Here is a 26,040-nt window from a genome sequence, read left to right on the forward strand (position 1 = left end):
TATATATACATATATATATATATATTACCTAATAAGCATGTAATCTAAATAGGTAAAATACACACCATGTCCAAATATATTCACTCGGTGGCCCAGAACCTGAAGGCAACTCTAATATTTCACACTTCAGGATGTTAGTAGATTTATACTCCAAAAACCTTATGTTGTCATTATCATAACCAGCTTTGACTTTAATTCCTAGAATAAAAACATATCTTCATAAAATAAATTTACTTTATTTTATTTAATATTTTAAGAATTTAATCCTGGGTAGATAATAATATGAAGATGGAAAAAAAAGGCCTTTCTCTAGAAATCTATAGGAAACATAATAACAGTTTCATGTAGCTACTAAGACTATTTATAATGTAATTTCTTAATTAAATCATATAACGAAACTTGTAAAAATTTAATACTATTAATTTTTTTAATGAAAACTTTCTTTATTTATTTTTTTTTTTTGGGGGGGGGGAGGTAGGAGCGATTTTCAATCATTAGAGAACCATTCTAGGGAACTATTTGGAGATCAGGAACATTTTGTACTCATGAACAAAAATTGTTTCTTGAAAATAAGGTAGGTTCTAAATATAATTTATAAACAAGAGTGAAATTGGAATGAACAAATAAATTGGTATTAGTTGTAGCTTCAATGTTAGAGGATGCTAATGTAACAAATAAAATGATTCTAGTACTTAATTTATAATATTATTTATTTTATAATCCTTCAAATATTTTATTGCAGAATCCCAAATATAATCATTTCCATCAATTAAAACACTTTTGTTTGATTAATCATTCGAATAATAGAATAAGGCAGTAATCTTATAAAGTAAAGCCATCTCTAAAACAGTATTTTGGAATGATTTTTTTTTTTTATTATTATTATTATTATTTAACATTTAAAAAGAGTTCATTTAGTTCATGATGGCTAGTTACCGTTCTCAACTCTAGTATCAAATTCTGTGACAATATCCATACCATTTATTATGTATCTGTTAGCAAAGTGTCATGTTTTTAAATTTTGAATTCCAACCACCAAAATTTCCCCAGACTCTCACTAATATCTTCGGTACAATGCTTGGGCATATTCTGGACCCATGATAAATTATAAAAACAAAAGAAGTACTCAAATACAACAAAACTCTCAGGATTCAATTCACAGAAGCATTGGATGAAAAATGAATGTTGTAAAGTGATCTTTCTACTTCATATTTATTTCCACTACATTTCACAGAACTAACTCTCAATTATATTTGCAGTCAATATTACAATCTAAATATTGAGCTCCAATTAATGAACTAACCAAACATATTTATAGCAACTGAACAGAACAAATAAACAAATAATTATGCTAGTCAGTTATAAAAAAACTAATCCTTATTCATAATTTTTAATGAGGAGTCATAAACATGTATTAGATTAAGAAAACTTAATAACAATAAAAGGTGACATTAGAATACAGTTGTGTAGTTACCGCACCACAACTATTAACAAACATAAATCATATAATGAACTGGTTATTAATTTTATTAATTTCTATCCAAGGATAGATCTCATAATTCAGGAATGGACATTATTTAAGTTTTCAAATGCACAAAAAAAACTTATCTCCGGGGAGAAATGAATTACAGAAGATATTAACTAATCAATAGTTTACATTTCCATAATTTCAAATAAAATAATAAAATATGAAAATAACCTATAAGTTTGGAATACAACCATAAGAGAAAATTGGGACCCTTAATTCACAATAAATGTAGTAAATATTATATTGCTAAACAGTATTCAATACAGGATGAAAAATGTATTTTTAGACATGACAGAATGAGAGTATTAGCATATTTTATAACTTAAAAAAAAATGCCATAAAATTATTTAGTTATATAATAACAATCATTAACCACTTAAAATATACAAGTGGTTAACACTTTGGACTATTAAACAAAAGATAATCTTGTGTAGACAATGATTAAAATTATAATTGTTTACACAATCTAGATAAATCATGTTTGAATAAAAGATAATTTATAGTATACTTAAAACTAAACAATAACTCTAATTTCTGAAAAAACTAGACTGATTAAATGGCCCCTCCCAATCCTTGACCTTAAAAAAAATTAAGAAATGAGATAGCTAATGAGTTAGGATGTAACTTCATTACCAGTGAAATATTTATATAAAATTATACATGTATTTATACATATTTCTCTTTCAATATCCAAATGCTCAGTATCTGGAAAGATAACTTGAGCAAGAAACTAAAGATTTTCTACATGATTATCTCATGAATATAATTGAATATTATAAAATAAACAAAAAAATTGCTATGTGTTTTAATCAAAATTAGATTTAAATACTTCATAATTAACAACTGGTGGAATATGTAAAGGGAAGTAGCAGACTTATAACACTTATACTGACACTGCATAATAAGTAATTCGATAATAAAACTTCAATAACCTTTTAAAAAATTTATCATTAATGAATAATTATGTATTAAAACACTATACTAAAATTACAAGATAATTTTATAATTACTTACCTTCTTTTCCTCTGACTGAACAAATGAATAAAAGTAGCAGTAGAGCAAATAAATTCATGGCTCTGATAAATATTTTGTAAAAAGACCACAAAATTACACACTAATCAAACAATCTCACAGCACTTTATCCCACAAGACAGTAAGAAGGGACGAATCCAAAGGCCATCCAAACCAGCTGTTTTAATTCCACAGATAAGGCATAGTAGTCATTATGGATCGATACTTAATTTTATACTAAATGATAAACTTTTTATTTTTATTATTACATCTTACTTATTAGATATAATGGTATAAACAGAAATTTAAATAAGATATTTTATTTTATGGTTTAAATATAAAGTAGAACCAGTGGAACTTGTTTGATAAAAGCGCTACAGTGGTTGATACAATAACTAAAGTCGTTTGATTTCCTAGTAATTATTTGAATCAAAACGATTCATCTTTATTATACACTGTATCATTTGTTGATAAATAGATAGTATAGGACAATCTAACATTGATAAGTGAGCTTGATAAACGTTCATTAGACTTACATACACACATAATATGAATGTACATTATGTATACTTCATAATTAGTGGATGACCTGTGGCTAGAGATTGTCAATTCATTTTTTTATATAAATATATATATATCAGTTAGAAATTGTCAGAAACAAAAATGTCAGGTAAGAAATGATGTTTAAATATATACAGTTTGGCTAAAAAATGAATTCTGAGTTGCTTCCATCAAGTCCTTTTTTGCATTTCCGGTTATACTCATTTAGCTATCCCAATCAAATTTATGTATGCGCATTTCTATCCATTAACATTGAAAAACATTTATTAACCACAATTGTTTGCAAATAAGTATTTTGAATAAATTAAAATATAAATGTAAACGAGACACATCTGTTTCAACTTTTGAATTTTCCCACCTTTTTTATCTGGCCCGTTTCCCGTAACCAGCATTAAATATCCAGCGTCAATTGTTTGCTAGTTAAGTTAGAAAGTTAGAAGTTAAAAAATATTTTGATAATTATTATGAATTTTTTTCTCAATTTGTATTATCTTCTATTGAGTTTAGTGAGCTTTAATTATTACTACTTAAAAAAAAGTCCGTAATCACTTATATAAATTATTTAAAGGCATCGCAGTAATACTTGAAACAACTACATTCTGAACTATGAAAAAAAAAGAAGATTAATGATCAACTACTACTGGTACAAGAAGTACCAATAACTTCTTCTCTCTTCTTAAACAAACCCATATACCTTACAATGTCGTATCCTTGATCCATTTCTTACAACCTTCTCTATCCATTGCCAACTTCTTGACTTCGCCTGGAGGTGACCGCTAGTCAGATCCTTCCACTCATTCCTCGGTTGTCCGCGTGGTCGTTTTCACTCAGTCTTTGCTTCCCGTATGAGTTTTGGAAACTCATTAATTACTGATCGGCATTCATTGCACATGACGAAACCAAGATAATTGCTTTTCTTGTATATTTTCTATCAGCGGTTCCTGTCTTATTTCTTCTCTTATTTCTCAATCGGTAAAATCTAGTTTTACTGAGAGCCTCAGGAATTTCATTTCTGTACCTTGTATACAGCTTTCGATTTTTTTTAATACTCGGCCAAATTTCAACTCCATAGGACAGCTTAGGTATAAAAACTTGTTTAATATCCGTTATCTTTGTTTTCAACCCCAATTCCCTCTGCAAATTATTACGTTACGGAGTTAGTGGTACAAATTAGTTACTTTCCCTTTGCGCTGGATTATCTGTCCGATCCAACTTCCCATCATTCATATTAACTCCAAGATATTGGTACATATCAACCTGTCCTAGATTCAAGCCTTTACACTTTACAGTTCCTTGTTCTCTAGAACCACTTTTAGACACCACCATGTATTTAGATTTGGTCGGGATGATAGTCATTTTTTTCCTGTTCACAGCTTCATTCAATGCTTTTAATAATAATTGTAGAAAGGCCCCTCTGCTCTCTACAATTATGAGAATGTCATGGGATGTTCTTAATTCTGGATATACGCGGGAATCATTTTCCAATACCCTGCTTTCAATTTCGGCTTCTTAGTTTAGCTTCTCATGTTATTCTGTCCATGTACGAAACAAACAGTAATGAGCTTAGGCTGACCCTTATCTTTACTCCCGTTTCCATTTCAAATCTGTATGATTTTCGCCATTAATTCTTACTATCTGATATACTTTTCATTGTAATCTAAGGATTGCCTGAATCAGGTTAATGGGAACTCCTGCATCTTCTAAAGCCTTTCTGAATTCTATCCATGGTGCATTATCAAATGCCCCGAGAGGTCTAGGAAGGCGAGGTGAATTTTATTGTTTATTTCATTATACAGCGAAGTGTAAAAATATTGTCCTGTGTTTGTCGGCCAAACCTGAATGTTCCTTGTTCATCTTGAAGCTCATATTTCACCATTCTTCTTAATGTTCTTTTCAGTATTCTAGATTACAACTACAAAGTTACGGATGATATACAGTTTTCACGCTCTACTGTAGATCTTTTTTCGTGGCTTGGAATGATGATGTTATTTTCCTAATCGATTGGATCACATACATTTGGAGTCCCTGGATGAAAATATTCAGTAGCCACCTTTGTACTTGGTATTCGCCATATTATAATATTTGAACTGTGATTTCATTATCACCAGCTTCCTTATTGTTTTTGGCTTTTACCGTGGCCATTTTCAGCTCTCAATTCTTGATAAGATCATCCTCTTCACCTGGTTGCCCTACCAGAGCAGCTTCATTTCCTCCATCCACAAACTTCTTACTCAAAAATTCTGCATATTATTTCAGAACTTAATCTTTTTCAGTAATCAGCTGTCCAGTGCTATCCTTAATGCTTCTTAATTGCTTTCTATACTGCCCACCTAATCCTTCAAAACTTCCTTTTATCCTCAACATAGCTTTCTTCCAAATTCAGCCCAGCTTTTCTTTTTAGCTTGCTTTGCCTAATTTTTGTTTTCTTTGTAACTAATCATATCACCTGGATTGTTTGTCTGTAGGTGTTTCTTCCATATGTTTTCTTTTCTTTTCCGGATCCCTCTAAAACAGCTAAAGACATGAATTAGTAAGTTGTATTATGCATTTATTACATAAATCGGATTAGATAATTTTTTTTTCGATCCCTCTAAAACAGAAAAACATTAAACATTAAATTAATAGAGGTTGCATTACGTATGGTTACATAATTCAAATTGGATATTACCTTTTTCTACCAGTGGTACTTGAAGGTATACATACTTTCCTGTTTTTTTTTTTTTTTTCCGATCCCTCTAAAAACAGAAAAATATTTAATCAATAGGTAGCATTATGTATGGTTACATAATTCAAATTAAATATTACCTTTTTCTACCAATGGTACTTAAAGGTATACGGTAAAATGCTTATCTTGTTGTTTCCGTCCCATATAAATTCTGCTAAAATATCTCGAGGTGAGGAGCCTCCTCATATTGATTAATCAGAGAAGAAGAAAAATTAAAACAGTTAATATTTAAAGACAAAAGATAATGTTAAATAATAAAAAAAAAAAAAAAAAGTCAGAAGTCGAAAAAAGTGGGTGCATGAGAAGAAAGGAGTTATAGGATAATGTTTACAGGGTTTTTGGAACCTTTCCTACCCTACCACCTCGCGGGAAGGGAGGGATTGGGTGACTGATTAGAAGATAGATTGAAAGAAGCAGGGAGACTGTCAAATACCTTAATGTGTCTTCGTGTGATGTGTTGTTGTCATGTTACGTCTTTCTAGTGATGTTTGTCTGCAGATATTCTGTAATGTGCTGTTCTGGAAGCTTTTCTTTTAATTACCATCTCGTTGTTTTGAATGCAGTTTTGATTTTTCTCTTTCCTACTACTTTTTCTACAATACCTAATACAACCCTCTTATTTTTTTTCCCGTGTTAGATTAACTGACCATGGATCAAATGGATTCCTTCCCATATTAATTTCTTTCGGAGTTCGCTTCATCTCACTTTAATACTCATCTCTTTTATCCCGATTACTTAGCTGTTCAGTGACAATCGTCTCATATTTTTTACTGTAGCGACGCTATCTAAGAACAGAAGATCTTCCACGTTTCACGTCCATCGCTCTCTGGTGGGAGAGCACTATCCATGTTTGTTAAAATGTTGTTTGATATCATATTGAATGTGAAATAATCTACTTTCTTAGTTATTTATTCAGCCTCAAAAGTAATTTGATGTATTATTTTATGCAGAAAAAGGAATTTCAAATAAAGAGCTCCAGAAAGAAACCTTTGTGTTAACCTTCCCTCCCCATTTGATTGAGTACTGAGTCACTTGAGAGACTACCAATTGCTCCATCTCCCAAATTTGGGTCACTTCCTATTCTAGAGTTCCGGTCTCCCTGAATAATCACAAATTCATTCCGATTTCATATTTCATCCAGTGGTGTTGCAAGTCATCATAAAATTGGCCTTTCTCAACAACACTGGCATCAGCCAGTTGGTATATATATTTGTAGAATGTAAACTTGTGCTTCAGTTGAAGTTCCATACTCATAAACCGAGAGTTTATAAGTTTCCAGTTGAAGACTTTACTTTCCACTTCTTGGTTAGTAATAACAGCCTCACCGTATTTGGCTATTAAGATCAATTAAAGAATAGCGCATAGTAAATCCGTCATTCAGCTGTGTGATATCTGAACTCTTCTTTTTTGTTTAACTAATCCCAAGAATTCTAATCTTTTACTTTTTCATCTTTTGTACTAGTTTGACCTTTTTCCATTTATCGTGAGAGTATTCCATAGTCCAATTCTTGTACGCATTGTTCATAGCCGTTGTTTTTTACTATTCAAATCGGAAGCTGCATATTATTACATGAATTATTAAAACCCTGGACGGGTGATTAGCAAAGTGCCAAGAGTCCCGTAACATCGGAGGTCTCCAGGAGGTAGTGTGGGACATGAGGATTTGATTGGGGGAAGGATTGGTTATGAGGGAAAAACAGAGTAAGGACCTGATTCCCATAGAGTAATGAGGAAGATCAAGAACTCAAGTGGACAGGGTCGTTAGGTCCTTGAAGTTTGTGTGTCCATGACCTGGATCGTGAGGTATACATACCTACCCGCCACTCGGCGGTTAGTACAGGGCCCGATGAAAAGTTAATTTCACCTCAATTTTTTATTACTTTATAGAAAGCTATATGTAGTTACAAGGAAAAATTTATGAGTGTCAAATATAGTTAGGGTGAATGAAAAATGGCGGCTGTTTCAAAACGTTAATAAAAATTGATTTTTCATTCGGTGGTCAATATCTACGTTAAAACTTAATAGGACAGCATACCTACACTTGAGCGTCAGTTGGAGACTGCATAAGAACAAATGTAGAGTTGGCCTTCATCACAACTGTTTTGTAAGCTTCACAACCCTGAATCATGGTAAACCTACAAAATCCAGAATTGTGAGGTGTACGGTTGGGAGGATTTTCAACTAAACGGCTCATTGAAATGTGATGGCTTAGTAAATTCTGGCTTTGAAATAGTGATTATAACTCCTAATGACGCGTAAGTTAGTTGTATAATTAGGTTTTAACCTTCTTCCCAAGATTAGATAAAATCGACCAGGGTTGTGAGGAAACAGATGGAGACGTTTACGAATCCCCATAATTGGTTGCTAATCATACAATAACAATTGAGCTAGCAAATACTAGGAGGTTACAGACGAATTCGTTGCGATTGTCCTGGTATTTTCATTCGAACTAATGTTTCTATCATGTACGTTCTTTAGAATTGGCGGAGTTTTCAAACGTTCCAGTGTTGTGATGTTGAACGTATAAGACAGAAATATATTTTAATATAGAATCTAAACGGTGAAGATAAATTCATTTTCCTTAAAGTACTTAGTATTATTAAATATTCTTTGTAGAAATCACGCATCAATTTTATTCTCTCTCTCTTTCCATGTCAATAGTAGGAGCATTCAAATATGCAAAAATTAACGCTGAGACACTCCATAGTTGTGAGGAAATCGAACTTTGAGAATTACCTGTTGCTGCAATAAAACAACTATTCCAAATGATTGAGTTAGTAGTACTGTCCTCCCACTAAAAAAAGACTTTTTTTTTAGATCCACATATTAATACTAAATACCTACAATCAGCCAGGGACACAAATCGTACATTGAAGAGAGAATGACCCTTTTGTAACTGTTCATATCGCTTCTTAACTTGAATACTGGCGCATCTGACAAATAAAAAAAAATGGCTTTATTTTAAAATGGATGTGTTATAAAGATATTACCATAGATAGAGATTTCTTTCACTACTTTCATTCCTCTATTGCTGACTTCTATAGCAGCTCCTCTATAAATAGTTTTATTTTAAAATAGACGTGTAATAAAGATATTACCGTAGACGGAGATTTCTTTCACTACTTTGGTCCCTCTACTGCAGATTTCTATAGCAGCCACTCTGTAGCAACTATTTCCCCTAGAATAGCAGTGGTTTCCAACCGGTGGTCCGCGGACTATAGTTGGGCCGCGAAAGCCTTGAGGTGGACTGGTCACACATATTTTTGTGACGTTTTATTGCCAGAGCTATTTCATTAATTATGTTTCCCTATATTTGCGAGTCTATTGAAAGTTTTTAATTGGCAAATTAATAATGGAAGTGCCTCAAAGTGCACTTTTAAGCAACCTAATTTTAAAATATTTTCCGAGAGGGACTGCCCTTTATCCCAAGCTGGTAGTGTGGGTTAATATATAGCTTTTTTCTTCTTTTTTTTTAGATGTGCCACTATTAAAAAAAACACACAGGCATATATTTAAACTCATTTAATACAATCATCAATATTTTTTCTGATTTTGCACAAAAAAAAAAAAAAAAATATATATATATATAAATAAAAAATAGCAACAATCTATTGGTGTATGATAACTTTTGAATTTATTTAGGACAAAGGGAGAAATTGAAAATAGAAAAAAAATAATAAAATTAGACAAAATATTTTCTCCTCGTCTCCTAGGATGCATTGGTAGGAGCCTTCCGACACTCAATCATTTTTTGAGTCGACATAGAATCTCCACAATTTTTCATTAAAATTGAAATTGTGGTAAGAAATATATTTTTGATATTTTATATCAGTTAGTTAGTAAGTGATGTAAAAACTATAAAAAAGGTTTTTCTGGTGGCCTTTACTCAGATTATAAAGCCTTAAGTTATTTTTTACTTTTCTCACGTTTATTTCCTCTGAAGTGCAGAGTAGCTTTTTCTAATATGATCTCTTTGGCTTTGGTGTTTATATTCTATTTAAATCTGTGAAGTGACTAAAAGTCACCGGAATTTATTTAAATGCCGGGCTAATTTTTGAAGTCAGTAATTGTCTGTGATACGCACTTTTATGTTATTTATTCATTATCAATTATGTGTTTTTAGGCTTATAGAGGAATATGTTTGTTTAAAGTTTACTCCTGTTTATTTCATAAAATATTATTGAGGAAAATTAGAATGTCTTATTTGAAATCAACTTAATAGTTTGAGGAATAGTTTGAAATGACCTTTAGCAAATTGGATAGGCTTTATAGGAGTATCCTATTATCTAGATACTTCATTAAAGGATGGGGTACTCCTGAAAATCTTAAAAGGTGAGTAAAATCTATAAACTTTTGTATAATATAGTTCATTTTACTATAGTAAAGTGGTATCAATATGTATTTAGTAAAGTTTCTACATCTGAAATTTTATTCATAATTTAGAACTTACGAATTTCTTTAACTTTCTCTGTTATATGTTTTATAAAACTAGAGTGGTTTTGGAAATGTTTTACTCACAGTTTTGTTACTTTTGTTGGATGTATCGTAACTAACAAAACTATGTTGCTTATCTCTTATCAGTGCGTCAAAGTCTGATGTTTCTTATCTATTTGAGCAAATTATCTTAAATTAAGGAAAAAAAATAATTGGAGATGTTTGTCGGGGGGTGCGGTCAGCAAAGAACAACATAAATAAATATGGTTTTGTTTATTTATGTTGTTCTTTGCTGACCGCACCCCCCGACAAACTTCTCCAATCATTAATCTACGGTCAACTATCTACACCTGATTAAGGAAAAAAAACTTCTTTCTTAGCCCATATTCTATTTTCTAGAATTAAATTCTCGCCTGTTGAATAATTTATCGACTTAAAATGAGGCAAGCATTAAGAAACTTATTGATGTGGTGTTGCTGGCCAAGCTGGGCACAAGCTGTTGTTACTTTCTTACCTTCCGTTGGGTTACTGTCGTTCCTATAACAAAATGTTGTTTAAGGCTATTAAATCCAATTCACAGATTGAAGTTCTAAGACCATATGCTGTAACAACTTTGTGAATTTTGGGAATCTGATCAACCATTTTGAAATTTAAGGAAACTTGGACTTTGCAGTTGATAGAATACTAGGGTCAGTTTTCTATGTTTCTTGTAGATATACCGTTTGGTCTTCCTGCTTTAGCCCTTGGATGTTTGGAAGCCTCAGCCAGTGTGTTAATACCAACCATAATGGATCATATGGCATCTTGGATTGGAGAGTATCTCTATAGCTGCACTCATCTGATTGGTCTTTTGATTTCACTTTATTCCACTTGACCTGACCAGCAGTTCTTGAGTGAGAACAACACAAGGCATTGATTGTGTTTAGAGTCAGTTATGTTGACTGTTACGAAGCTGATTATAGCTGCAGACATCAAATTAATGTTAAATAAATGGATTTCTTTTTCAAAAATCAGTGATTCCCAAAGTAGGCGCCACTGCCCCTGGCGGGTGCTGCATCGATTTAGGGGACGGTGATGGTCATAAGTGCATTTGGGAGGCAATGAATAACTATAAGTTCTCAATATTACAACAATATTAGTGCTGACGTAAATAGAGCCAAGGATTACTAAATTGGTAGCAGCTTACCAGGTTCATCCTTCTCATTAAGATGATTTCGAATGTTTTAAGTTTTTTAACTCATTGTGGATCTTATCTAGGGTATTAAGAGTTGATTTGGGGATTGCTTGCTGTTTTGCTTGGTTAATTGTGCTGTAAATTCTTGCTCTGTTGCTCACATTGTATGCCTTCATTGATAATTACCACTTGTTTGTAATTCTAGGTCCTATCAAATAAGTGATTGTAAGATATAGAATACAAATCTGGATATATATATTATAGATATACAAATATTCTTCACCTCCTTATCAACGACACTACAATAATAACTTTATAGTTAGCCACGCATATTTACCATGAGTTTCCTTTCTATATTTCATATTTATATAAAGCTTGACTAATAGATTGAAATCTCTCTAGAATAGAGAGCCATTGGCCCGATAGTTTTGTCCGTTGCAGAGGGGTGACCACTGGGAAGGGGCATACAAGTGCTTATTAATAATTGAGTACCTTCCCACATTCTTGTATCAAAGCTTTATTAATTTTAATAAATTAAGGTTATTATACAAGATACATAATACTTTTAGGGGATTCCTATAAAATCCACTGAGAGGTGAGAAGGATAAAATTTAAATTCTTCATAAAAATTAAATGAACCCATTCAAAACTGTGTTTCCATTCCACTATTCCAAATAATTTTTTTTTTAGACCTAAAATACTATATAAAAGAATAAAAATTACATAAACTATTAAACTATGTTACATAAACCAAATATAGCTCATTGAATCTCCTTGAAATAACTCTCCTGATTCCTTTTTATAATTCACCTGTTTTGTTTCGAAGCAGTGCAGTAGAGACTTAATGATTATAAAACTATTTATAATCTTGTAAATTTTTAAATTCAATAAGCCAGTTGTGGGGCAAGCAGTTTATACTTTTTGTTAATTGATCCCACAACATTGGCTTTTTTTTTTTAGATACTTTTACAGTTATGGAGGAGTTGTCTATTAAGAGTTCATGACATCTTTTAGAATTAGTTTTTCTTAAAAACTGCTTTCATGTCATAATAATTTATTTTTCATACGCATTGATTGACATCATGGTTTTGTATAAATTGTTTATTTTTGCGAATTTTGGTATAGCTTTCATTATACAGTTTATGTTCTGAGTAAGTAACCTGTCTGTTTAAGACAACTAAAAATGGGTATGTAACCACAGGGAGCCACGAGGTATTCAGAACTTTATGAAGTTTTTTTATGTTTAATTTATTTTATTTTTTTTAAGAGCCTCTTCACATGTCTCTTGAATTCTTCTTTAATGGTTTCTTTAAAGTTCTTCTAGAATTTAGTGTGCTGTATTATCAATCAGTTTTCTTAAGCTGCTTCGATTTAACTCTTTGAAAGTTCAATATTCATTAAATTTCTGTACTTTCCTTAGTAGGTGTTAAAACTTGCATCTTTCTTCATTCTTTCCTGGAAAATCTCATAACTCATCAATCCATAGTTGCTTTAATTTTTCAGCCAATTACTAAAAATTCTTTTCTTGACAGCAACTGTCCTTTTCAAATTATCATCCTCTCATTTCTCTATAACCTGCTCCACTAATTTTCATATCTGTCATTAAGATTTTGACCAATTTTCTAAAAGTACATGATTATTTGTGATATTTTATTCCCTTTAGATTTTGAATTTATGTCTTGAGATAAGAGGTGTTGGGCAGTATTTACAATAGGAGGATTGGTTGTTTAAAAGATTCTTCTTTAATGCACTAGCTTGTTAAGTAATTTTTATGACATTTTGACTTTGCAGGTACTCCTTGCAGACCAGTACTCAACAACCCAAAGTGATATTTTTTACATTTGTTTTCTTTTTGAAAAAAAAAAAAATCCTCACTACTTGTTATCTAGTTATTCTTCATACAAGATTCCAGATATCGGTTCATTATCTAGTCCAATCTACAATTATATCAGAAAAAGTTAGATTTTATCAACATTGTACACTTTAAAATTTATATTATTCACAATTATGTTATATATTATGTATTGATAACAATTATTACAAGAATTGAGATCCTGTTATTTTTACATTTGTATGTAATTACCTTATTATTCTGTTTCATATCTATGATCTGAATGTGAATGGGATTATGAACTAGTAATCGCAAAAATTTGACAAAAACTCATTATAAAGAAGAGAGATGAAAATGATTTTTGTTCCTTTTAATTTTAATAAGGAGACATTAAAAATCCCTTCAATTAGAAATCAATTCGCACTCAAAATCGAAAATAGATTTGAATCTTTAGAACCTTTAGATAATGAGGATTGTGAATATATTGAAAAGTATATGGGTGATAATCCCCTCCTACTGACCACCTGAGTGCTGTTGATAGAAGAACTGAGTAAGAAGAAAGTCCATATAGCCATAGGAAAATTAAAATCTTATAAAGCAGCGGGAATTGACAATATTCAGAGTGAACTAATCAAGGCATGTGTTGAAGCTGAAGAGTCTAAAATACACCTTTTGGTAAAAGGATGTGGGAAATTAGGAAGAAAGTGGCCGAGTAATGGAGAGTATCTACTTATTCCAATTCACAAATGCTATTGATCATAATAGCTATCGAGGAATATCACTCCCTCCTGTATATTATAAAATATTTATGGTAATCGTAACTAGTTGAATTGCCAAATTTGCTAAAAAAATTAATGGAGATTACCAATTTTTTGTTAATTGTTGAAACGAGATTTAGGCAAAATCCTTCAACTATTAATAATTTTTTTTCATTATTTCAAATACTACAGAAAAAGTTGGAACATAACGGGGTGGTTCTTCAGCTTTATATAGATCTGAAAAAGATCCTATGATTCTATTGACCGACTGAAGCTGTATAATATCTTGATTAAACAGGGAATACCTAAGACATTAGTAAAACTAGAGGAAACTATTAAACTCAATACAACTGCATTGATAAAATCTAGTAAGGGACTAAGTCTAGAAATAAATATGGATTAAACAATATATATGTTTTGCAGTAGAAATGGGAGCAATTTTGGTGATATAGATATAGGAGGAAATACATTTGGATAGATAGATAGGGTTAAGTATTTAGGTGTATTTAGTAGCTAGAAAAACAAAATGGGATGTGTGGCCTTTTTCACTAAGGGAAGAACAGCTCCTCAAAATTTTCAAAAATAAAGTATTACAATAAATATTTGGACTAAAAAAGGATGAGTTAACTGGAGAATGTAGAAGGCTACTCAACACCGAATTGAAGGAAATGTACCCAGTAAATTTAATTCAGGTGATAGCATTGCGGCGAATAAGATGGGTATGTAAGGTTATAGGGCTTAGAAAGGAACGGATCCCTAGAATGTTAATAAACACTGAACCTTTACCCAATGGTAACTTTTAAGTTTCTGGACAGAAGGCACAAGTTGAGCAACTTTAAAATTGTAAAAAAATAGGTATTTCCCGCCTTTAACATTGCTTTTATATCCTCATCAATTTTGTTTTTCTAGTTACTGTAACACCTAAATACTTAACCCTATCTACCTATCCAAATGTAATTCCTTTTAACAAAATGTATTATTGAAAAATGTTTCAATTTTATTATACCTATTTGTTGACTTTCATCTACCTGTCCCTCCTCTCCTAGATATTGGACTGTGGAGAATGGACTCATTTATTATTTGAAAAGGTTTAGCCTAATTCCACCTGTACTTGTTATTATCTATATGTATATACATATTACTTTACAATATTTTATTCCGTTGTCTGTTAGTAAAAATATTTTATTATATAAATAAAAAATATTTGATTAAATAAATAAAATAAAACTAGTAATAAAAAAATATGAGTAATTTCACATTTTTTGTTATGTTTAATAGGAAAAAGGAAAAGTAAAATCTAGAACCTTGGAAACACATTTTTATTAATCTCATTTCAACCAAACAAGATGACAACACTGAGAATGTTACAATATTTCACTTTTGTACTTCCACAGCCAAACAAATTAGAGAAGTAACATTGAACAACTCTTTGCCTTCCTAATTTTGTTTCATTTAATTTACTGATGTAAATTTATAATTTTTTTCATTAAAGTGTCAATGTGTAAATCTGAAATTAAAATTCCTGCTAGCAAATCCATTTAGGAAAAAAAAACGTATTGTAATAAGAATACAATTCTTTTATATTAAAATATTTATTATTAATCAAATTTATTACAGCAAAACTGATGTAATGTATGTAGTATGCCTTCAACTGAAGGCGTTGCGCACCTTCACTTTTGATTGGCTGGTTGGATTGTAGTGGACTGTATATTGTAATGAAAATGAAACATGATAACCTGAAAAGAACATCTATTGTATAAGTTACAGGTGGTGTAGAGGGTGGTCGAAACAAAACATTTATTGTTAAAAGAGTTAATTAATTTTGAATAGTTGGTCTATGGAAAACTGTAGATATGCCTATTGATGGTAATGGATATTAATTATAAGGATTGGTGTGGACTTACTCCATCATTCGGTTTTCTCTCCTAATTCCTCAATTTCTCTCTCTCCTGCTGCTTAGTGACACTCCATAATGTCTCTTCTCACTCATTTTTTGCACGGAATAAGAGTGAAGAAAAAGACTACTTGTAGAGAAGAAAATGGCTCTCTCATCCAAAAAGTTTCTTCTTCCTACAGAGAGCGATTTGGCTGTTTGCAACATGGGGTGCTAGTAGTGCCTACATTGTGGGAGTCCATCCATTTCAGACTTTTGGTTACCCGAGACACTTAATGTGATAATCATATTTTTTTTTACACCAAAAAAGATAAAAAGAGCTGCATGCAGATAGCTTGAAAGCTGTAGCACAAGATAGGCAGGTGTGGAGAAGGCTGGGTCAGACGGCCAAGGATCTACAAGGTCTGTTGTGCCAACTGAAGAAAAAAAAAATTGTTTACATTTTTGTGGATAATATTTTATTTGAAATAAAATTACTTTAAGTATTGATTCATCAGATCTAATTGAATTATTTAAAAACAAAATCTTTACTCTGTACTTTAATTTAACTATTTTGGAAAATTGGTGATGTTAAAATGTGCGTAGTTGGTGTGATTTAGATCGAATTACTTCTGTGAACTTTCAATTACCATTTGCTTTCAAAATTCAAATTTTTCAAAATATGAATATTTTGAGGTACTAAAAAAAGAATATTAACATTTTCCTGTTTAGAATACAGCAGTTTAACATAAAATAACAAAGGCATGCACATATTAATGTTATGCAATGGGATCGGGAGACAAAGAATGTTTACAGCTGTTTCATGTTTCCCAGTCTTTGTATCTAGGCTCATGTCTTAGTCAGGTAAAAACTACACTGAGCATGCACCCTAGAGTGTAACAAACAATAGACAAAAACCTAAATTTTCATGTTTAATTTTTGACTCTATAGTTTATTAAGAAACTATTTTAGAGGATAAAATGGTATAAAAATAAATAATATTTTTATTTAAATCAGTAAACAAAGTTGTATTAAAAACTAGGTGGCATCCTTAAAATCTATTTCTTACCAATAATCTACCCATGGGGAGGTAATCCTGTATATTTGGAGACAACATTACCAAGAGAATTCTTCATTTACTGACCATAAGGATGATGTGAACTTGGCTAGAAGGTATATAAGGAATGTGATAGATGAGCATGATGATATAGATAACTGCATCACAGAGGATGAAATAGAGATGGCACAGAGCGTGGCAAGGCTGTGGTTCTGGCAGTATTACCCCAGAGTTAATTAAATATGGTGGAGAGGAATTAAAAAAGATACTCCAGACGCTGTTTCAGGAAATTTGGAATGAAAAGAGTGAAGAGAAAATATTATCATCTCCATACATAAGAAGGGAAGTCAAACCATTTTTGAAGATTATAGACCTATTTGCCTGTCCTTGGTTGTATACAAACTATACCCTAGAATATTGGAACAACATCTGCAGGAATATATTGAAAATGATTTAGAGGAAGAGCAAGCTGCTTTTAGCCCAGGCAGACAAACACAAAACCATTTGTTCTCCCCAAGAATGGTAGCAGAGAAGGCATGAGATTGAGGGCGAAGTGTGTGTCTCGCTTTTCTGAACTTGGGAGCTGTATGTTACTCGCTTCCACTCTGTGAAATCTGGAATGCCTTGAAAGAGAGAAATATTCCACCAAATCTGATAAGTGCTATACAATCCGTTTATCAGGATTATAGTTCCAGTATAGTTCGCCTCAATGGTACAAAATCTACAACTAGTAAAGCAGGGTGGCAGTCTTAGTCATCTCCTTTTTAACATTTTGATAGACCAAATTTGGAAGATATACAAAAGGAAAATTCCTAGGGCAACTGTAGGGTATTTGAACCTGTTTTCAGTGCTGGTCCAAAGTTTTATCTATGCAGATGGGCTGGAACATCTACAGGTAGCTCTGAATGAATGATCTGAAGAGTTGAAAAGATAAGGGTTGAGTATACATTCTGATTAGAGCAAGGTTATGCTTATTGGAAGAACAGACCAATGGGTTTAACTATCTTGGACAAGTCCTTGAAGTGGTGAATAATTTTAATTACCTGGGAACTATCATAAGTAGAGATGGGCGGATAAACCAGGAGATAATGAATATAATAAGAAAGGCTAATGATGTATTCTTCCAAATATCTTTGGCACTGATTGGGAGGTGAGAGGGGAGCAAAGAGATGAAGCTATGTGTATTCTTGCCTGTTCTTCTCTATGGGTCAGATAGTTGGATGGTTCTGAAGTAACACGCAAGCCAAGTCAGGCAACTAAAATGAGGTATCTCAGAAAAGTAGTGGGTAAAACCAGACAGGACTGTGTAAGAAATAACAGCATATGTACCACATTAGGAGTAAGATCTGTTATTGAAGTCCTCGAGGAGCGTAAGTTGAAATGGTTTGACCATGTCTGTAGGATGGGAGATGACCAAAAAGCCCACTGGCTGGTGGAAGCAAGGCCAATAGGAAAGGGCCCAGTCAGTAGACCAAGAACTACTGCTTGTATAAGCTTCCTCTTGTATAATGGACATAGACGGCTCGGAAGAGAATGTGGTAGCTCAGTGGATCAAATCCATACAATGGCTCAGAATAGAGATCTATACAGGAAATGGACTGAGACTACTCCACATCTAACAGCCCTAAGGAGGTAGAGAAAGAGGGTAAATACTTTTGTAAATTTTTTTTCACTTAAATGGAATAACCTAGAAATATTAATAAATAAAACAAAAGATGTATATTTAGAATGCATATATCATTACATAAATTATTAATCTATGGCTCCAACATGATTTCATCATTCATAATTCTCATAGGTCAAAATGTCTGAAGGAGCATTACAGTGTAGCCATATTGATATTTGGCCTATTTGTGAAAATAATGTCCAAATGATTTTGTGTATCTAAGCAAATAAAGATATGACAATGCTTCTTCTGACTTTGACCTAGAGCTTGCTTAACAGAAAAGTGTAAAAAGGAAAAACAAAAGTCATCCAGATATCTATGAATAGTGGATGACATTAAAAAATAGACATTGATTTTAATATAAGCTTTTGATAAGCTTAAATTTTGATGATGAATTCTTGAATGATTCAGACTCTGACTAGAGAAATTGTATATTTTCATGTATAACATGAATTTAAATTCATGGTTCATATTTATATTTATTACTACTAACAATGAGTGGTGGTTAATTATTTTAATTAACAAAATAGAAGATACTTTAGAGCAAGGTTTTTGAAAATTAGGCATTTAAACCTTGTCCTATTATTTCAATGAAGATGGGATTTAGCTGATATTCAATCGTATTTTGATATATTGAATTTTGATAAAAATTAAAAATCTTTGTTATAAAGTGGCACTTCCTTCAGTCAGTTTTATCACACATCCCCTTGTGGTTATTTAGACTCAGGAGACCTGAAAACATTTTGATTAACATTTGTTTGAAAAGTCAAGATTAATTGTTCAATATATATATAATTGGCACTTTCTATTCGCATTTAGCCTGACGAATTTCTGCTTGACGGGATTTCATTATTGTTTGAACCTCAACAATTGTTAGTACATCCAGTTGTAGCAAATTAACAGAAACTGGCAGTAAAGTTCTTTCATCTGATGATTTCTTGTTAGTTCTTGAAAAAAATAAAAAAAATTTACGGCTTTTGATCTCCCCACTCACCCTGTCTCTACCATACTACCCAGATACTAAAGCTGTTTGCTAAATATGAACGCTTTTTAAAATACACAATCTTTATTTTATATATATTTTTTTTTTACTTATATCTGATGCGGCTCAAACTAACAATTATCTGTCCATAAAGATACCCCATTATTAACGAATAATAATATGACTGTGACAAGGTTAGAATTAAAGTTCAAAAAATAGTTAAATAGACTATTTTTTTCTTCCTTGTAGGCTTTCAGAAGGTTTGTCTGACCTTAACCTCTCATTTTTTTGGTAAGTATTGTCTTGGTACTGAAGAAGTAGAGTGTTACTTTCTTGAGAGTACCATCTGGACTCTTAGTTAAGGATCTAAATTCTCAAGATTAGTGATAGTCCATTTTAAAATCTTAAAAGAATTAGCTAATATTGGCACAGCCCATGTATTTTAATATTTATTATTGTTATTATTGTTACTGCTATTATAAATATACGTGTTTTATTTTTTCTCGGTTTACAGGCTTTTACTGTTTAGAAAGGTTCTTTCTAACCGTAATGATTGTTTTAAATTAGTTGGAGACCATTATCCAATTGAAATAACTAAGGTAATGTAAAGTTTATTTAAATGTGATCACTTTGTGTGTTAAATGTTTTATTATTTAAAATATTCTGTCATAATTGTATCAATTAATAATATCCATATCATAAGTTTTAGTCATTTGGTTCAATATTGAACCTCTACCTGCATGCATTTTTAAATATATCCTTAAAAGGTCACTCTATATTCTCATCTATTCCCTTCTTCCCATCTATTTTTTCTTGCCTGCTACTCTACCTTTCCATAATATAATTAATCTGGTACATTCTTTTTCGTTTTCTTAAATGATATATATTACTGATAATCTAAATAATTGATATGCATCTTGAAAATGCATGTTTTATCATTTCTATCAATCTAGCCTTGCAAACAGGAAAAAAATTGACCCACTTAATATTAGCATAATTTGAAATCTAGGATGTTTGAGACTTAATAAAGGATGTTTGTTTACCTGTAATCTCGATTCTCCATTTAATTAAAATTTCCTTTACATGTTATAGCTTCTTTATGATAGATTAAACCTAAAATATATATAATTGATTGTTTATTTGTTTTAAATTATCCTATTGATATTTTAGGATAATTACTATAAGACTAACCATGGGGTTCTCTTTTTATAATTAATATCACTATGGTTTCCATTAATATATTTCAAAAGCTTGAAGAATATCTGGAACCGATATAACAAAAATAAACATGATTTTTGAAGCTTAATAACAGAGATTTTGCCTTTGAATTAAGGCCTATAAAAATACTTCCTTTAATGGCTTTTTCTGGATACATAAATTATATAAACTTTTTGATTATGCTGTTTGGAGCTAGGCCTTAACTAACATTTTTGGAAGGTAGAACAAACTTAATTTTGTTGTACCATCTGTCCCCTTCTCCCTCCCCAATAATGAAGTCTGCAGTATTTTAAGTAATATATTTATATTCGTTACTCAACCTAAACATTAAATTTCACTTGAAAATTGCCGATCTCTAAATTCTGGACAATTGCTAGTCTTTCCCCTCTTGTTTTGACCTTTGTTTGGAATACTTCAGTTCTGGAATTAAAATTGATGGTTATCTTGAAAAGATAAGATTGCTCATCAGTTCATTTGATGAATTCTATGAGTTTTAAATAATATTGATGTTACGATAAGATAATATGATCAGAACTTTATTTTGAAATTTATTAAGTATGTAAGGTAATATGACAAAAAAAGTTATAGTTTAAGTAAATTTATCTAATATAAACAAGTACAAATGTTTTGAAGGAGAATTCAAGCAAAATTTTTTTTCTGGTCTAATATTTCATAATAACGAGCTTGGCTAAGCTCATAAAGAAAAAAACCTGATAGTTGAATCATAATGTATGATCATAATTTTGTTATATATTTGCCAGGATGAATATGAAGGTGATGTACACATTCTTGAAGGACATTTTTACTCCCCTTTTAATTTGTTTCTACCAACACTACTTCCAAAAGAGTCAAAAGAGGCTCATTTTCAAATGATTTTACCAAAAAAATGGAAAGATGATGGTTTTAAGCCTGTTTGTATTCACATGGCTGGAACTGGAGATCATGTAAGTAAGCGCCATAGTCTGGCATCAATATTAAATATTAAGATTTTTGTGATACAGTTGAACCCTTATTGGTAAAGAATATTCAGATTGATTAATTATGATTAAGTAGAGATATAAATTTCTCTTGTTTAAATGGTTGTAGTATACTTTTTTCTTATTTGCTTTAAAAGCTTTAGATGTATATACCAGCTTGCGAACAATCCTCATTAACTTTCACTTCACAATATAATAACATATGTAAAAAAAATTATGAAAACTATTTACAATAAAAAAAAAATCCTGCACCAATACCACTGTAAAAAACTCACTAGCTCACCAAAAAGTAAATGCTATATACATAAATTAAACTTAAAATTAAAAGAAAAGAACTCCTCATACAATAAAATGAACAAGATGAACTAATAAAAAAAAATTACAAAAGTCACAAAAAAAATAAATAGAATAAATAACTACATTTCCTGTAATATAATGTAGTGGTAGCAATATGAGGACTCTCCAGTCTTTATATTGTCATTGCTAGAAGTTTTAACTGCTTAATATGGACAGTTCTTCTCATTTTAGGTTCTATGACACTTTATACTTAACACTATTATATTCCTTAGTAGTTATCACCCTTAATGTGCCCTCATATTGCTGTATCTCCTTACCTCTTTTAGACTCCAACTTTCTATATACGATCATCTCGATTTTGATTGCTCCCGTTCTGTCCCGTGTTTTCTCCAATAACTTTCTTCGAGCAATGTGATTATTTTGTATTTCCTCTCCATCCACTGATGTGGCCTTATAGTCCTTCCGGTGTCCATGAAGCCCAAAGAGGGTCTCAAATGGCAAAAACCCCGTAACTGCATGTACAGAATGATAATATGTTGCAATTGCCTTAGGCACTGCCACATCCGTTTCTAGTCCCTTGTCAATCTTATATAATCAAAGATGTTCACTTCTCTACACTTGGGTTGTCCTGGTGTGTAGAGGTGAGAGATGCGTTCCGGAACTCCGTAGAACTGAAACGACAATCGGAGAGTGGCCAACACTGCTTCTGATGACCTGTTCAGCACCTAGTGGGCCATAGACGCTTTACTGAAGAGATAAATCATGGTTATCCATTTATATCCTTTCCTTGTGAATGTATCAATCGTTGAGCAGCATATCTGCAGTAGCTGTCTCCCTTTTGGAGGGTATCTGTAATACTTTGTGCGTGGAAAAACATCAGAGTTTCTTACAACCTCTATGATTGTCATCTTGATCCACCATCAAAAGTACCTTCTCTATAACATCTGCAGGGTCTCTGGGATTCTGTGGTGGTTTGTTTTGCCCAGATAGTAGGCTATGATTACCTCTTTGTGTCATTAGTTCTCCCGAAGGGTTTTCACAAGCTTGCAATCCATTTCTGTATGTTTACCATGCCATAGCCACTTAATCTTTTGCCAGGTGGTCGCATTGCCCATGTAAAAGTGATGAGTTTCAACTTATTTAGTTGAGTAAAAGCATCCTTCAACATTCTACAAATCTGGTCATCCCTCCGCCTGGCTGCGACCAAATTGTCATTATTTTGCTCCTCCCATACTTGCTACACTCAACTTTAACCAATCCAGTGGTCCTCGTCTTCCATACAATCTGCTACCTCTTGTTGTATATTATGTCCGTAGTTCCTCCATATCTACTGAGCTTCCTTCCTCTTAGTTCTTGTTAGACGACTATTTTTCTCCATCTCCATCTTAGCCATATTCTGTTCTTCTTCCTCTCTTGGTGTCCATTCCTGTAGAAACTACATCCCCAGATGGTTCCCCATTGTCTTATTCGAAGGTGTTCACAGTTGTGGCTTGTGACAACCAATCGGCCACAACATTTTCCCTTCTTTATTTATATATTATTGCCATGTTATATTGTCCTAGGAGCTCCTTCCATTGCGTAATGCTGGCCGAAGACTCCTTAAACTTTCCCACCCATTGCAGGGGCCTGTTATCAGTATGTACTTAAAATTAAAACCTTCTGCTGAACCTGTTGGGCCTAAAGTGGTTAACAGCCCACACTATTTCCCAGAGCACTGGTCTCTTTCTCCGTAAAGTGTCTACTGACATATGCCACTGGGTGATCTCCCCCTTCATCCTCCTGAGACAAAACCGTACCCAGCACATATTCAGTCGTGTCTGTTGTGATGATGTAGTGAATTGCCAAGTCAAGTCCTGGAACACTAGCACCGGCTTCTGCTGCAGCTTTTCCATGCATTGCCTGATATTGTTTTCCACTATCGTGTGGATGATCACCTTTTGGCCTCTTCTCTTCAGTAGATTGTTGAGAGTGTGATGAGGTACTCTGCCATTTCTGACTCAAATCTCCTGTAATAGTTCAAAGCTCCCAACAACCTCCGAACTCCCTTCAGATCACTATGCAAGGCCATCTTTCAAGTCCAATGTGCTGAATACCATCGCTTGACCAAAATGTCTTCAAATCTAGGGATCAGATACTTGTCCATGGTATTCTCATTCAGCTTTCTGCATTCTATCACCACACTGTACGTCTCGGTAATTTCACTTTGCGTGCTTTAATTTTTCACTGCCCTCAATGGACTATTGTATGAGAATCAATAATTATTCCCCATTGTATTTAACTTTTGAGCTTTTCCCGGTTGTGGTGATGTAGTGCCTGCAGATATCTTGTCTCTTTCACGTATGTGGCCTTGTCTTGTTTTAGTGTGATCTCATGGACTGTCTTCCTGATTGCTCCAAGCATATTTCCTTCTTTAAAAAAAATATTGTTCTTTCTCTGTCGATAAAGTTTGTACATTTTATACCCCAACTTGATTCTCCATTTTCCTCTGATATTCTTAGCCCAAGCACCCTCCTTCCCTAGCAGATCACACCCCCAATTACTGTGTATTCCCCTGGCATACTACAATATGTACTGGCAAGATCTCCCTACTAAATCCCCACTGGGTGATAAATTTACATTGACATATCTGAATTTGGTGTGTCCTCTCTCCACTACACAGCTTTTCTAAGCCTTTTCGGCACATGATGGTGTTGGAACTGTCGGTGTCCACTAGGCACCTCATTCCTGCTGTCCCACGTTCCCGCACCTGTGACATTTGCTGCCTTCTCGTTCGTTACTATTCTGGATTTCTGTCTGGTTCCTCTTCTCCAGTTTCTTTGTCTTCTTTCTTGTGTCCTTCCGATATTCCCTTCTCCCCCATGGGCTAGAGGAATTTTTTTGAATCGGTGACAATTGACTCAGGTCCTACCGGGTTTGTCTATTTCCATCCATGACTCTTCTTCTCTGGCACTAGCTTCTTTCATTTTTTTTGTGCAATCCTCAGATCAGTGATCTCTCCTTTCCTATTTATCTCCAATTGAACTTTCTGGATTTCTGATAGGAACATCATCCTTGCTCATACTTGGTCCTTGTCCATTAGCTCTGTCAGCTTGTCCCTAATTCGATTGAACTGAGATAAGAGTCCACTGGTTTATTGCTTACTGGATTGCCTCTATTTCTTTATTTCGGAACTCTGATGAATGTTCTCTTCTGGGGCTCCCACCCCTCTCCAAAGGCCCTCTTCTCCCTCTCCTTCACTGTATCCCTTGGCTTTTCCTCATCTGCTTGGATCTGGTTGAGAATAGATCTTTTTATTCTGCAGACCACTGCTGCCCATTATGCCTCCTAATCAACCTTGGCCAACAGGTAATTAGTGGTCTTCATCTTTATTCTCCCTATCAGCCAATCACCTCCCTTCAGGAAATGGTTCAGTTCCCCGGTTTCTCCGATGAACCTTTCAAAATCTGTTTCCGCTTTCCTGAGATATTGTGCCATTGCCCTTCTAATCTTAATGCTCTCCAATGCATTTACATGTGCTAGTGGCATGGTGTGTGAGGGGAGCTAGAGCTAGAATCTCAGTTATCACTGAACTGCTACAGGTGGTTTTACCTGGAATAGATTTAGGATTTGGTCCCATAATATACTATTGTTCACCATAAATCTTCAGAAATTTACACTAAACCTGTGTCAAATTGCAAGTGAAGAGCTGAAGTAAAAAAAATTGGTTTTTGGAATTAGTTGTTACCTCCATATCTAAAGGTCCTGGGTTTTTGCCCCACTTAAGTATTGGGTTAGAGTAAAACGTGAAATAAAAAAAAAATAGAATAAGATATGACACACTCAGACTCCAGTGAAAGACTGACTTTATTGAGTTCTGTGTACACACACACACACACACACACACACACACACACACACACACACACACACACACACACACACACACACACACACACACACACACACACA

At 32.8% G+C, this 26,040-nt stretch overlaps 2 protein-coding genes across 3 annotated transcripts in view; one reads left to right on the forward strand and one right to left on the reverse strand.

Annotated features, from left to right (window-relative positions):
- Nucleotides 1-2,726, reverse strand: part of Bsg (immunoglobulin domain-containing protein Bsg) — a 13,486-nt gene extending 10,760 nt beyond the window's left edge. Inside the window, exons 1-2 of the mRNA XM_014429337.3 lie at nt 2,543-2,726; nt 66-198 (exon numbers count right to left, since the gene is read on the reverse strand). Coding sequence (XP_014284823.1) covers nt 66-198; nt 2,543-2,600 — 191 coding nt within the window. The 5' untranslated portion in view covers nt 2,601-2,726. The remainder of the gene's footprint in view (nt 1-65; nt 199-2,542) is intronic.
- Nucleotides 2,727-9,808: 7,082 nt separating this feature from the next.
- Nucleotides 9,809-26,040, forward strand: part of LOC106686171 (protein ABHD18) — a 34,020-nt gene continuing 17,788 nt past the window's right edge. Inside the window, exons 1-4 of one of the 2 annotated variants that reach the window (XM_014429341.3) lie at nt 9,867-9,884; nt 9,949-10,157; nt 20,115-20,199; nt 21,580-21,762. In XM_014429341.3, coding sequence (XP_014284827.1) covers nt 10,066-10,157; nt 20,115-20,199; nt 21,580-21,762 — 360 coding nt within the window. In that variant the 5' untranslated portion in view covers nt 9,867-9,884; nt 9,949-10,065. Of the gene's footprint in view, nt 10,158-20,114; nt 20,200-21,579; nt 21,763-26,040 lie in introns of both variants that reach the window. The other variant, XM_014429340.2, reaches the window with a different exon arrangement.

Source organism: Halyomorpha halys, unplaced genomic scaffold (genome assembly GCF_000696795.3).
Source record: "Halyomorpha halys isolate HHAL.00 unplaced genomic scaffold, Hhal_1.1 Scaffold787.1, whole genome shotgun sequence".
Classification (NCBI taxonomy): domain Eukaryota; kingdom Metazoa; phylum Arthropoda; class Insecta; order Hemiptera; family Pentatomidae; genus Halyomorpha; species Halyomorpha halys.